General features: G+C 36.6%; 2 protein-coding genes across 5 annotated transcripts; one reads left to right on the top strand and one right to left on the bottom strand.

Annotated features, from left to right (window-relative positions):
* The first annotated feature begins 1,201 nt into the window (after nucleotides 1–1,201).
* LOC147408960 (alpha-1,6-mannosyl-glycoprotein 2-beta-N-acetylglucosaminyltransferase) lies at nucleotides 1,202–11,705 on the top strand. 4 transcript variants are annotated; one of them, XM_086424152.1, is made up of 16 exons: nucleotides 1,202–1,532; nucleotides 2,779–2,993; nucleotides 3,791–3,927; nucleotides 4,016–4,126; nucleotides 4,239–4,340; nucleotides 4,810–4,918; nucleotides 4,998–5,198; nucleotides 6,135–6,303; nucleotides 6,544–6,625; nucleotides 6,715–6,808; nucleotides 7,141–7,237; nucleotides 8,632–8,725; nucleotides 9,050–9,122; nucleotides 10,790–10,963; nucleotides 11,075–11,194; nucleotides 11,409–11,705. In XM_086424152.1, the coding sequence occupies exons 1-16, from the start codon at nucleotides 1,520–1,522 to the stop codon at nucleotides 11,568–11,570; spliced, it is 1,953 nt and encodes a 650-aa protein (XP_086280278.1). In that variant the 5' UTR covers nucleotides 1,202–1,519; the 3' UTR covers nucleotides 11,571–11,705. The 4 variants fall into 4 exon arrangements, with proteins under 4 accessions (XP_086280278.1, XP_086280285.1, XP_086280271.1 ...); XM_086424159.1 differs by lacking the exon at nucleotides 1,202–1,532 and adding an exon at nucleotides 1,555–1,693; XM_086424145.1 differs by lacking the exon at nucleotides 1,202–1,532 and having other exon boundaries at nucleotides 1,712–2,993; nucleotides 6,718–6,808.
* A 205-nt stretch (nucleotides 11,706–11,910) lies between these two features.
* Nucleotides 11,911–13,528, bottom strand: LOC147408961 (ankyrin repeat-containing protein BDA1-like). Its single transcript, XM_086424189.1, has 2 exons — nucleotides 12,752–13,528; nucleotides 11,911–12,563 (listed from the first exon to the last, which is right to left on the bottom strand). Exons 1-2 carry the CDS (start codon nucleotides 13,337–13,339, stop codon nucleotides 12,294–12,296), a joined length of 858 nt encoding a protein of 285 aa, XP_086280315.1. The 5' UTR covers nucleotides 13,340–13,528; the 3' UTR covers nucleotides 11,911–12,293.
* Nucleotides 13,529–13,940: the final 412 nt, after the last annotated feature.

The following is a 13,940-nucleotide window of genomic DNA, read 5'->3' on the forward strand; positions in this document are numbered from 1 at the left end:
TCTTGTGTAAAGATAAAGGGAGTAAGATCCATTATCTTATTTTATTAAATATATATTTCGAAATTTGAGCTTACCATTGCTTTCAATGTTACTTCAGCATTTCTACTTCATGAATTTTTGCCATGTCAATGATTGGGGGTGGTTGAATACTCTAAAACAAGGCAAGGCACTTTTAGAAATGCATAAAAAAATATATTATATGATATCATAAAAAATGAAGTATATTTTAAAAAGTTAAAATGAGATGTCGTTTTCAGGAAAAATTGTGTAAAATCATATAAAATAGTTGAATTTGTAAATTAGAATGCCCGATCTTTAAAATCCATACATACTTTTCACCTTTACATCTAATATGTCAAATAATCTTATTATTTTTCTCCTCCCATCATGTTTTCTCTATTTTTAAGATAGTAAAAAATATATGTCTCATGTGAGCATGATCTAAAAAAACATATTGATCAAAACTATCAATATTGTTTTTTAATTTGTTGTCTTCTACCATAGACTTTGATTGTGAGACAAAAATATTCATAAATTTAGATTTTTAATATAAAAATGTTAAAATCTTTATGGTGAATGACATTTTTTTGGGTGTCTACCATGGACACCATAGAAAGGAAAAAACTTCAAAACGGGTGGGTTATTTCAAAATTTTGAAGAAACCCTCTTAGTTGGATTACATGTGACATTTCCAGAGAGGTATTCCAACATTTAACAGAAATTTAGAGGTATGAAATAAATTCAAAATGCCATGCATCTTGTAAAGAAGAGGGTTCCATAAAAAATTTAAGCTCATAGAAAAAGAACCTCAACTACAAATCAAAGGCATTTTGAGTTCGAATCACATACACACATGGTAGGGGGATTGAAATCTTCTCTCCACACCTGAACGCATGTCACGTAAACCACAATCTAAGAAAAATTTGAATCCTTAGATTGTGACTTATGTGATATGTGTTAAGAGGTGACAATCCTCCACCCTAGTGCATTTGATCGAGATTTAAGGCATTTTTATCTAGAATCCGAATTCTATGCACTTAGGGCGGAGGATTGAAATCCTCCGCCTACACTCCAATACATGTGTACGTCATAATTATTATATGACGTGTATTGGATCGTGGGAAGAGAGCATTTCAATCTTCTCTTTTATCTATTAAAAAATAAGGAAAATAACATTTTAATGTTGTTGAGATATTTTGTGTCGCTTTAAGAGACTTTGCACTTGAAGATGTGCCATTCCTCGGATTTCAGGGGCCACTAATATTAGTTCATCCACCGACCACAGACCACCGCCCACCGCCCCTCTTACGAGTTACAACGTAACGGTGGCAGAACACGTAACCTTTTTTGTTCGTTTGCTTGCTTATAAAACTCAATTTGGGAGAAACCTCTGGAATTAACTTAAGTGCATCTCGACTGCTCAAGTGTCCTCACTTTCTAATAATTTCTAAAACTGATACTGAAATCTCACCCATCATTTCGTGATCAAAGCATCGAGATCAGCAAACAGTTTGTATAAATGGAGAATTCAGGTCAATCTCTGCAACTCTATCTTCGTTTCTTTCCATTTCCATTTATAAATCCATCTTTTTGTTTTTCGGTTTCGTTAATGGAGATTTCTTAAGCATTCTATTGTTTTCTCGAGAATCGTTCGTTTTTTTGTTTCGTTAGGGTTTTATCTACTGTTTCTAGGGTTTGGTTCCTGCTTATTTTCCTCTTTCGGTTCTATTAATTTTCGTTATCTTCTCTGCTTTTTTTTAATGTTTTATTGAGATGGCTTGTTTGAACATGCTTTTGATTTTCTGTCAACGGGGACTAAATTTTAACACGAACACTTATAATTATATGGATCTTCTGCATAAGGTTCTGTTTTCAAAATTCAAGGATTCCTACTTTTTAGATGATTTTGATTATTTATCATAAATAGCTTATTATTGGAGTACCCTTTCTTATGATAGAATTTTGAAGCTTTGCTTACGTTCTAGAACTATTTTCTTAAAAAATTAGTTGAGCTATTTTTGAATCAAATTATAGGTTAATGGTTGAATTTAGTTGTAGTCTGTGATTCTGAGTTGCTTCAATAAGCTTCACATGAGTGCATGATCATATCTACATGTTGATATTGAAAGAAGTATTATATAATATTACAATATTTGTAATTAGATATCAATTCATAATAAATTTTATTTTACTAAAAGATTGTTGAAAGGTAAAATCTTATCTTTGTGTATATTTTGTATTTTAAGGAGTTAGTTTGATGCATTTTTATTAATGAGAAGTGTGAAAATAACAATGGCATGGGGGGCTATAGCCCCCACTCGCCCCTACGTAGCTCTGCCCCTGTTTGAGATTCAGTGTTCTAGGCTTTTTCAATTAGTCCTTCAATGCTTAAGATTATGTGATATTATGCTTATATATAAATATAACTTATGGTAGAAAGTTGGTTCATATTTGAAAATTTATCTCCCACAACAATTTCGCAGTAGAGTATCTTTACTGGTTTTGATTTGGAAGCTTATTTCTAACCAATTTTCTATTTATAAACTCCACGTATGATCATGTGCATGAGCTTTTGCAATCTGCCCTTGAAATTCAACTTGGGTCATGGGGGCCTTTGATTTAGTTTTAGAGTGCAGACATTTTTTTGCCATTTTTGTTTTCAAGCATTGTGTTGCTCTGTTTTCTTCCTGCTATTGATTTCAGTAGATGCCACATTTTCTCTTTAATACTCGGATGTGCTAATGTTTGTTAACGGTGTGATCCGTTTGGTCTGTTCAGGTGGTAACCCTCAGGATACTGTTGTGCCTCCAGTGGAAGGCATTGCTGGAGGAGGGACGGGTTATGGATGGAATGATGGCAACTCAAATTGTTCAAATCATCTTCGTGGAACAATTGATCCCACGAAGGTTCCATCTTCAGATTTATTGCATGTCTGGTGCATGCCAAGTACAGCAAATGTTGGACAGCAAGAAATGCCTCGACCTTTGGAGCCTGTAATTTATTTATTTATTTATTTTTTGAATTTTTGGTCTTGAGATGCTAGTTTGAATAATAGTAGTTACATGTAACTTGTCTTCCTTTATTATCTGATATGTGAGTCTACATGTTAAACTACACATTTTCTGTAATTATATAATTACACATATGCCTCAACGTATGCCTGTCCATGGGAATAGAAGCATGCATACAATTATGCATTACTCCATATAGGCAGCATATATAAATACAAAACACATATAGATCTTTCTATGTACGTGCCTGTCACGATCCTGTTGGTGCGCCTACCAAGAACAAGGAAAGGACTGTTGAGACCGAGGGGTCGAAGTGGAGCTGTCCTGTGCGCTGGATGGAATGGCAGGGGGAGTTGTGATTTAGTGCCACATCGATTGGGTAGATGTCCATAGCTTGGGCTATAAGGGCAAGCTTGACCCCATCATGGAAGACGCGTTTTAAAGCCATGTGGGCTTCGGCCCAAAGTGGACAATATCTTACATTTGTGGGCCAGGGGTGCTACAATGCCTATGTATATACAATGTACAATATTTTTATTTGAATGTGCAATTATCTTATATGTATGTATATAGATATAATGTACGGTTGCATGTATGCGCAATCCTCATCCATATCATTAATGGGTACCAACATTAATTTTGCTCCGTCAATCAATCCTGTTAGGATGCGGAACCTGCAACTATTTTGTTATTCCTATTGTGCCTGGCATTTTCCTATTATTTTTAGTTTTTTGCCTTATCTGTAATGTGCTGAACCTTATGTTCCCTTTGCATCAAAGATAACTCTTCTGGCGGCAAGAAATGAGAGGGAAAGCATTCAAATTGCTATTCGTCCAAAAGTTTCTTGGGGCGGTCCTGATATTTCTGGGGTTGTGCAAGTTCACTGTTCTGATCTATGTTCCACATCTGGTGATAGGTAGTCACTTGAGAACATAATACCGCTTTTTGCTGCTTTGCGTTTTCTCTCCATGAACTTAAAATTGGTGCAATGGTTTTTTGGACAGGTTGGCTGTTGGACAATCATTGACTTTACGGCGTGTGGTGCCTATCTTAGGTGTGCCTGATGCTCTTGTACCCCTTGATCTGCCAGTCAGTCAAATAAACCTACTTCCTGGGTATTGTTCACATGAAAGATTTAGGAGTACTTCTTAAAGTGTTGCTATCTGGTTCATATGAATCCTACTGAAAATTCCATCTTCACTAATGAAGATAGTTTCTTTGCTGCAGAGAAACATCCGCAATTTGGGTGTCAATAGATGTCCCTACTGGACAACCCCCTGGCCAATACGAAGGGGAGTTTTTCATTACTGCAGTGAAGGCAGATGCAGGGTGATAACCTATCCTGTTTACTCAAGTAAAATATTAATTTGTCAGCAAATATTTTAGACTTTAAGTTGTAGGCACGGGCATCCTGTTTGGGGTTAAAGGTGTAAAAGAGGAAAGATAGTAAAGTTAAATAGGTAATGTTGAAAAAGGGGGGAGGAGAGGAAAGACACTAAAATTAAAGGGGTATTATTGCAAAAGGGGAAAAGTTGGAAGGGTTTTCTTGGAAAGGGGGGAGAAGAGGAAAGGCAATGAAGTGGGGTTGTGTGGACCCCACTACTTTATCTCAATCTTTATATCCTACAAAATTGTAACTAGTTTTATGGGGTATAAAGGAGTGGGTCCCACCGTTGTGTTTTATTATGTGGATTTGTTTGAATGTTCATTGTATTTCAGACGGGTAGGTTAATGCTCAATTTATTTTGTTCCTAGGATTGCCCATACATTCTATTTTGTGCGTTCATTTGATTCACAGGTCTTCAACTCAATGTCTGACCAAAGCTGAGAAGCATCACATACACAGAGAACTTATAAACTGTCTTGATGTTGCGGAACCCATTGATGGAAAACCATTGGAAGAAGTGGTAGGTTTCTGAAAGTACACTAATTTAAGGAACTTCATGGATTCTGTGATATTTTTCTATAATCTCTTCCTTTTTGTAGGTAGAAAGAATTAAATCTGCAACTACATCTTTAAGGAGGATTCTTCTGTCACCAACATTTACTGAGTGCTCTTTAGATAATGGTCTTGTTGACATGATGGATGAAGATGCTTTTACAAATCTTTCAATGCGTCTGAAATTAAGTTTAACAGTGTGGGAATTCACTCTTCCGGCAACACCTTCACTTCCAGCTGTGTTTGGTGTATCCTTGGAAAGTCGAAAGTTTTTCTTGCAGTCCTATAGAACTGTGTTTTCTTCATATTTCTGTGATGCCATATGCACATAGCTAAGTGTTAAACTTTTCTATGATTATTTGAATTTAGCTTGGCTAGTGGAAAGGTGCATATAATGTTTGTTTCACATGGATTTAGCCATTACAGTGAGAATCATCTATATAAAAACTTTTCATTTTATTTTTTATTTTATAGAAAAAGCTATATTTATAACTATGTAAGTGATCTCCTATTCTAAAAACTGTTCAAACTTGTATTTAAAAAAATGAAATATTGCCCATCATTTGGATCACTCATAATTGTTGGATCTATCAAAGTAATATACTTAGATTGGACCCATTGAAAGGATGTTAGAATAATTAAGCATGTTACATGTCCCCTCCCCCCACCCCACTGTATTTTGTGGTAGTCCTGGATGAATTATATTTTTATATGGGTTGACAATACATACCACGTGGGATACTCTTTTAGGCACACTGATGGATCTACTTACTAACCATTGGATTTGAGCACTTTTCCCATTACTTTTTTCATCTCTTTCTTCTTTTTTTTTTTTTTTTTTTTTAACATGTCTATATTTCTACTTTTCTTCTCTTCGGGTTTGTTGCCAAGTTCTGAGTGATAGCCTTTTATTTCCAATGTTCTCTTTTCTAGGTGTAATTTTTTAAATTGTGAACTTTTTAAATATAATTGGGCAGGTATCTTTATAATGTCTTGTTACATAATTTGTACAGTTAGAATAAGGTGTAGACAACTCTGATGTTGATGAGTGCGTAATCTGTCTGAGAAGCTTTTTCTCATTTCTAATTATAGTTACATTAGTTATGTGTAAAGCAGAGGGTTAAGGATACTTCGTTCGTAGGTTGTCAAATTTGCCTCTGCCTGCTTTCTTTGATTATATTTAGATATCTGAAACTGTGATTGAGGATCGTTACGGTGTCGAACATGGGAGTGATGACTGGTATGCTGCATTGGACCAGCATTTCAAGTGGCTTCTACAGTATAGGATTAGTCCATTCTTTTGCAGATGGGGTGATGGTATGCGTGTCTTGGCATACACCTGCCCATGGCCAGGTAATTTACTGAATTTTTTTTTTTGCAATGCACATTTGTTACTTGTCTACTTTATGATGGAAAGATTTACATTTTTCTTACTTGGTATGGAAAGATTTCCATTGGTTGGTCTACTCAATTGATGCTGAATTTTATATTATGAGTCCATAGTTCCTTTGTGGGATAAAATTGCTTTGGATGACATGCATATTGAACTTTCTCTTTTCCTTTTTGTATTTAATTTTTTTTGTGCTTGTGTAGCTGATCATCCAAAATCAGATGAATTCTATTCAGATCCCAGATTAGCAGCATATGCAGTACCATTTGATTCAGTACTTTCTCGGTATACACTTAGTCGTGCACACACTTCCGTGTAGCATTTGTTCTTAGTTAGACTTGATAAGCTACCATCGGCTTGTTGACATGCAACAGTAGTGATGCAGCGAAGGATTCCTTGCGGAAAGAGGTTGAAATCTTGAAGACAAAGAACCATTGGAAGAAAGCTTACTTCTACTTGTGGGATGAGGTATATACATGTTATAGTAACCTGATTTGAAACTTCTTTACCATATACTGTTTTGGTGAGACCTGAATTAGCAGGCCCACAGTTGAGTTTTGAATCTCAGTGCCATCTTGTTTTGGGTCTGTGGTAAATGCAGCCGGCCAACCCAGGAAAATTAGTTTCAAAACATGGATTCTTTGTTTTTCTCGTCATCTTTGCAGACTTTTTTAGTCTTTCTCCACACACACACACACACACTCTCACAATATATGTACCTGCACTCGTATCCATTTGGGAGGGGTGAGAAGCTTCAATTTATTTTTGATGAGCTAATGCATCTGCCTTACTTCTTACAGCCGTTAAACCTGGAACATTTTGAGTCCATCCGCGACATGTCTACTGAGATTCGTACTTATGCATCAGATGCCCGTGTTCTAACCACTTATTATTGTGGTAAGAGTTTTCTGCCATTTACTTGATCCGTAACACCATTTGAGTCTTCCTATCTCTTATTTGAAGCCACACTTCTCTCCTTTAATGAAATTTATGATCTCTCACTCATCTCCATTTGGCATTATTATGTTGCACACAAGGTTTAAAATCTCAGTCTCGTTCCCTGTCTTGAGTAAGACAGAACAAGGCACTAGGAAATATTCCTGGATTTCAAAAATACAAATATACATTACAGTAAAGGATTGATTAAGATACAAATCTGTTGTTTATGTTTGTGTTGTTATTTATGGACATACTTACTAAAAAACTAGGTTTGATGTACTTAAATTAGAGTTTGATATGAGAAAATATGTACTCCTAATGTATCACCTTGGTATCATACCAGAATAAGACTTTGCAGTTGAGATGGTTTGAACAATGGGTGCACGCGTATGGGACTCGAGCCATGCAGTAGGTGGGCCCCCTACTGTTGTTGCTTATGGCTAATCACAGCAAAACTTTCTTCAGATGGAACTAGAGAAGACCAGAAAAACTTGTATGAAAAATATCCGGAATCCTTCCAGGATCATGTAAAAGATCTAATTGTTCGTGCTGCTTTTCTTTGAGTTTCTGACTGCATTTTTATGGACCAGATTAAATCTGTAGGAATTGACTGCAGATGTTGTACTCAAAAGCAATAAAACACATCATACCAACTGTGGGAAAAAGGAAAGAGAGGGGGGGGGGGGGGGGGGGGAGGCTGTGATTGATAGCACTATGGTAGGTATCCACTATGACAGCCAGTGGAGCGATTGCAATTGATAAAACAACAACTAGCCTCTGAGATAAGAAGGGGTAAGAAAGAGACATAAGTCTTGGGATTTTGGAAGGAAACATAGGAATAAGTCTAGTTAAAATATGATAATGATAACTTATAGAAAAGGAAAACTTAAAAAAGAGGTCATCTTTTCGCGTAGCTTGATGGCTTGGCCTGAGCTTTGAAAATCCCAGCCTAAACTCAGTCCAAGGTCGGGTTGAGGCCGTTGGGCTCAGGATAGGGACACCCGAGTTGCAGCTTTATGACTAGGTCCGTATTTATTTTGTAATTCTTGCATGTGTAAAATATTATACTTATCAAAAAAAATATATAATTCTGGCACTTGTAAATGCTGTGTACATGGAAAATTGAATTTGTGTTTGTAGGTGTTAGCATAGCATCCTCGAAACTTGATTGATAAACTAATTAATCATATGTTGCTTCTTGCTTAAAGGTGGTTCAACTAATACTGGTATTTTCAAATTATGTTCATTATTACCTTATTATTGAATTTCGCCACTGTAAAATATTTAAGCTGTATTCTGGCAGCTAGTGTTCTTTTTTCTGATATTCTCAGACGGTCTCTTCTTCTATGTAGGACCAAGCGATGCACCTCTTGCACCTAGTACTTTCGAGGCTTTTGTAAAAGTTCCAAAATTCCTACGTCCTCATACTCAAATATATTGTACAAGGTATTAGTTTAGATTGATTTATTGCACACAATTATTATAGAATTTTTAATCCTTTATATTGACCAGAATTTCTGTTAATTATAGAAATGAATGGTCATGTGTACCCAGATTAGTGAGGGCATTTGCATTGTAGTTCAACTCAGTGAAGTTAACATTCATCACTGCTTCCTTGTTCTTATCCTTCGTTTTTAGATTGTTGAGTTTGCCCCTCTCTCTCTCTCTCATACCTTGTTTTTTTGATAAATTTGTACTAATACCTTTTTTTAATACGTCGAAGTACATTTATAGCATGCATTTTTTCATGTTTTTTTTCTGCTTTTGCAGTGAGTGGGTTCTTGGTAATCGTGAGGATTTGGTCAAGGATATAATTGCAGAATTACAACCAGAAAATCATGAGGTAATGTTTACGCATTTGATCAAGGCATGTGATTCTTTTTTTTTTTCTTTTGGTAAGTGATACTGGCACATTTTTTTTGTTCTGTGAATAACAATAAATGCATTGCAGTGCCATTTCAGCCTTTAAAAACCACTGTATTTACCTGCAATGAATTTAATATAATGGGCGATATAATAGGAGGTATTGTCACAATATCACAGCTTTCTTTTACCTCACCCTTCAATCAGTTTGATTTCTTTTCTTATTAGTTTGTGTACAAATTCATTTATCTTATTATGGTACATATATTTTTCAATGATTTCTCACGATCAAGACACTTAGTTGAATCCCATGAAACCAAAGAATTATGAACTAGCTAATTATTGACTCGTTTACATGGTTAGAGGCCTTGTCAATGCCAATCTTGCATATCACCCCAAGAATCCCTGCCCTTTTCCCCCTTGTCTAGAAACTTACCATGACTAGAACTTTCTTCTTGTTACAGAAGTCCATTGGAATCTAGAGATGATTGGAATTATAACCACTTTCAATCTAAATGGAAGAGCCTTAAGAATGGCTTTGTAAATCCCTCCAACTGTGCTAATTGATGATATTCCTTTGTCTCAGAAATGAGTGTGATAAATGGTATCGTGTCTCCAGAAGAGAAAATAGTCCTGTTGAATCAACTTTTATAATCCCATTGCCAAAGGTATGCCAGTTGATATTCACTAATGAATGGCATGGATTCTGGCACACATCTGCATGGATGTATATGGGAATAACCAAAGTACTAAACTACTAAATTCGAAGTTTTGAATGACAAAGCCTTTACCTACGCCTCCTTATGGATGGCCCTCTCCATGCCATTAGTATAGTCTAAAAGAATGTAGGTAAAGAAATTTAAATTGGCTCAAAATTTCATTTTCTGAAAGTGCCACACTGAGTGAAGTGGTGAAGTCTGTGAGTGGTAATACTGCAGACCTGAGATCAGAACCTTGCCTTTACCTTCTTACCTATTAAAAAAGAGGGAAAAAAGGCTTTTTAGTGTGAAAAAGATATAAGACTCCTATTACCAGCATGTGCTTAAGTTCGTTTTACTAGTCGCAAAGTTTGTCCCATGAACTTGGAAATGAATGATCACAGTTCTTTCTATTGTATTTATAGGAATACATGTATGTTCCTATTTCTTAGTCGCGCATGTGAACATGGTGAAGCTAAGTAATTAAAATTTGTAGTATTCTTTTTTGTTCTCATCTGTTGAATCAATGCTTTCATTTGTTTGTTGTGCTCTTACTAGTTGCAGAATCATGGTATCTCCAAAAAATGATATTTTGAGATGCACTTTGTAGCAAATTATTAGAGGTATTTGATGGCTCACATTATGCCGCTTGTAATCAACCGCTAGATCTGAATTTGGATTGGGTTCTTTTACTCACAAGCATGTTATTAGTTTTTGAAATATGCAATTGGAGAATTATCCATGGGTTTTCGAAATATATTTGGTAAAGATTCTTGGTGAAAAACTTTGCAGTTAAGTAATAATGCTTTAATCCTTTTTGGGGTGTTTCATAACCTTCACTTCTTCAGTGGTGTAAGCATTCATAACTGCATGTGCGCAAGTGTGTTTTAATATCTATATGCATCATGTACGGTACGTGTACTGGGGTTAGTTTAATTCTCGCTTGCAGGAATGGTGGACATATGTGTGCATGGGACCTTCTGATCCTCACCCCAACTGGCACCTTGGAATGCGGGGTACCCAACACCGTGCCGTGATGTGGCGGGTGTGGAAAGAAGGTGGCACAGGTTTTCTATATTGGGGTTCCAACTGCTACGAGAAGGCTACCGTTGCCAGCGCAGAGGTTTTTCTCTCTAGCTTCTCACTCCATTATGCTTCTGATCATTATAATGAGATCTTTTGAAAATTACCTAGTCTTCGCCAACTTGTTTGACAATGCGAATGTCTGATGCAGATAAGATTCAGACGTGGCCTTCCCCCAGGTGATGGAGTCTTGTTTTATCCCGGTGAAGTGTTCTCTTCATCTCAACTGGTTGCTTCAGTCAGGCTTGAACGCATTCTCAGCGGTTTTCAGGTACTCATTATGATGGTTTTTACCCATACCTTCCACTTCTCCCTGTCATCGTTTTTCTTAAATTGAACTATGGAATGTGCAAAAATGCTGTGGCCTATATGTTTGCTCAGATCAAATTCGGGTCTGTGTTAATCAGTATAGGCTTATATATATATATTTTGCACCATATGCACTCTGAAGAGTACTGTGTCATTTGTTTTCTTATACTGTGCAGGATATTGAGTATTTAAAGCTCTATAGTTCAAGATATGGTAGAGATGAAGGACTCGCTCTTTTAGAGAAGACGGGTGTTTATCTGGCTCCTGAGCGTTATACACTTGACCACATGCCCATCGATGTAATGCGTGGTGAGATCTTCTGTGCATGCCGATCCTGAAAAAAAAATTTGAGTTTTTTTTTTCTTATTATTTTTGTATCGTATCATTAGCTTCTTCTGTTATGAACAGTACAATGAAATAGAAAGGAAAAAATGAAAAAAAAATGGGTACATGTTGCATTGTTGCGGGGAATATATAGATGGATCTTTTTGTTTCTTCAACTTCAGGCACAACTTGGCTTGCATTTTTATAGCTCAGCTTGGTCCAGGCACAAATTTTGGAACCTGAAAATATATGTTCTACAACAGCCGACCACTTTACTTCTATGGAAATAATAACAGAAACTGGTAAAATCACTCTAAAGCTACAATTATTTACTAGTTTGATAAAATGGTTGAATGAGCCACTGTTAATAATAAAACTTCACTAGAAGAATAAAGACTTGACAAAGATACAACCACCGTGGCTAAGATTTGCATCCACTGTACCAAAATAACAGTGTGCATCAGTGTAACAACAATAAGTACAACAAATGTACTACTTAAGATCAATATACATTAAAGAGCATAAATAAGTTGCCGCCATGGAAATTAGAAAAGCAATCCGCAACAATGCTTTGAGAGCCGGAATTGTCTTGTAAGCACAGTGATGATGGTGCATGACGGATGTAATGAACTCTATCGATCGAGAATAAAACTTGAAACAAGGGTTATGATCATAAACCATATAGTTGTTGCATCTTAGAATTAGAACGATCTATAAATTGCATCATGTTACTAAAATCACAGGGGAGGCGTGGTACGTATTGGAAGGTCACTGGTGACAAGTGGAGTTTCCCGATGAGGACGACAATGCGGTGCCACAGACTCAATTTCGTCTCCTCCCAATGCTCCAGCACGTCTAAGTATATTTTCAATTTCCACATCCTTCACTGTGTTTGGAGGAGAATGTTGTCTATGGACATCCAGGGCCGTCAGACCACTTTTGTTTGTAGCATTTATTTCCAATAAACTTTCCCAGATATTGTTGGTGCTAAGTAGTAGATCTATAACCTGAAAAAAGAACATCAAATTAATATATGTTTTCAATTCATTTGTTCACACACAATCCTGACCGTGTATGTGTGAGATTCAACAATTAATCAACCATTTTAAATGATTTAACTCGTCCGAAACAAGATAACTCAGTTGATATGGAGTTTTTTTTTTAAGGGAATGAAGAAAGATAGGCCTTTCTGTACCTGTAGTTTTCTTCTGTGGACTGCAAGGTGTAAGATGGTATTCCCTTGGTTGTCCTTCCAATTCACAATCTCTTCCTTCTTAATTGCTTCAATTCCTTCCAATAACACTTCAAAGGCTTCAATTTGATCATGTTTCAAGGCCAGATGAAGAGCTGTCTCACGTCCAACGCTCAACCTTTCTATACTCTCGGGACAACCATCAATCAATTCATCTATAACTTCGATTCTCCCAGCGGTACTCGCACAATGTAAAGGAGTTCTCCATTCTCTACCCTTGAGACAACCAAGCTCACGCTTGACATCCAAAAGCTCTCTCACCATCTCGTAGTTCCCTTCCGTGGAAGCTAGATGAATTGGGCTAAATCCATCTTCGTTTAGTTTTACAGCGAACGAGGGCTTGAGGTTTACAAGTTCCAACACAAAACAAGTCTGACCCGCCAAGGCAGCAACATGCATGGGAGTCTGGCAAAATGGGAGCCGATCGATGGTGTCGAGAATAAAGGGATCTGCACCAAGGGATGTGTACAAGGCATTGATGTCACCCGCTTGAGCTGCCTCGTTCAAGCTCAACCTCAACCTCTCATCCATTCTTGGGATATATTGATGGATCCTTAAGATATAGAGAAAATCAATGGAGACGGGACTTGGAACTTGGGAGAAGAATAGAAAAAACGATGGATTTAATGAGTTGTTGTTTGTGGTATAAAGTTCTTATATAAGGAAGAGCAAGCGAAGCTTCAAGGAACGTTGGATCTAAGCTTGAGTCGTCTTTGATTTTGCTGACTTCGTCTATTACTACACTTTATGTTAGGGTCCGAGTTTGCTACAAAAGCTTCACGCGAAAGCGCGGAAACTTGTAGCACAAGTTTCCTGCGAGTCTTTGTACGCGCAGCAATCACTCCGCCAAATAACACCAGTATTAAAATATAATAAACAATAGGGAAAATGACTGGAAAGTTGAAATACGCCCAAAAGAGTCCTCTCCTTAAGGATTCTTTAAAGACCAGCTGAAGCAATATTTTTGACAATACCTGAACCACCCTTTGAGCAAAAGCTTCGAAAACCACGTGTTATTTATCACTTCCATGTTTTAGTGAATTTTTGAGATATTCTTTTAATTCAAAATTGATGACAAGCCCCTTGACCTTGATCTTGTCTTATAAATCTTATTTTTAGGTATATATTTTTA

The sequence above is a fragment of the Akebia trifoliata genome, chromosome 2 (assembly GCF_017979445.1).
Source record: "Akebia trifoliata isolate Shusen 1 chromosome 2, ASM1797944v1, whole genome shotgun sequence".
Taxonomy (NCBI): Eukaryota; Viridiplantae; Streptophyta; class Magnoliopsida; order Ranunculales; family Lardizabalaceae; genus Akebia; species Akebia trifoliata.

Excerpts from the sequence above, each read along its gene's own strand:
- LOC147408960 (XM_086424137.1), top strand. The coding sequence starts at position 2,742 with ATGTTTGTTAACGGTGTGATCCGTTTGGTCTGTTCAGGTGGTAACCCT. Across the intron at positions 2,994-3,790 it reads TGCCTCGACCTTTGGAGCCT|ATAACTCTTCTGGCGGCAAG; the intron begins GTAATTTATTTA and ends TTTGCATCAAAG. Across the intron at positions 4,127-4,238 it reads CAAATAAACCTACTTCCTGG|AGAAACATCCGCAATTTGGG; the intron begins GTATTGTTCACA and ends TCTTTGCTGCAG.
- LOC147408961 (XM_086424189.1), bottom strand. The coding sequence starts at position 13,339 with ATGGATGAGAGGTTGAGGTTGAGCTTGAACGAGGCAGCTCAAGCGGGT. Across the intron at positions 12,564-12,751 it reads TCCACAGAAGAAAACTACAG|GTTATAGATCTACTACTTAG; the intron begins GTACAGAAAGGC and ends TTCTTTTTTCAG.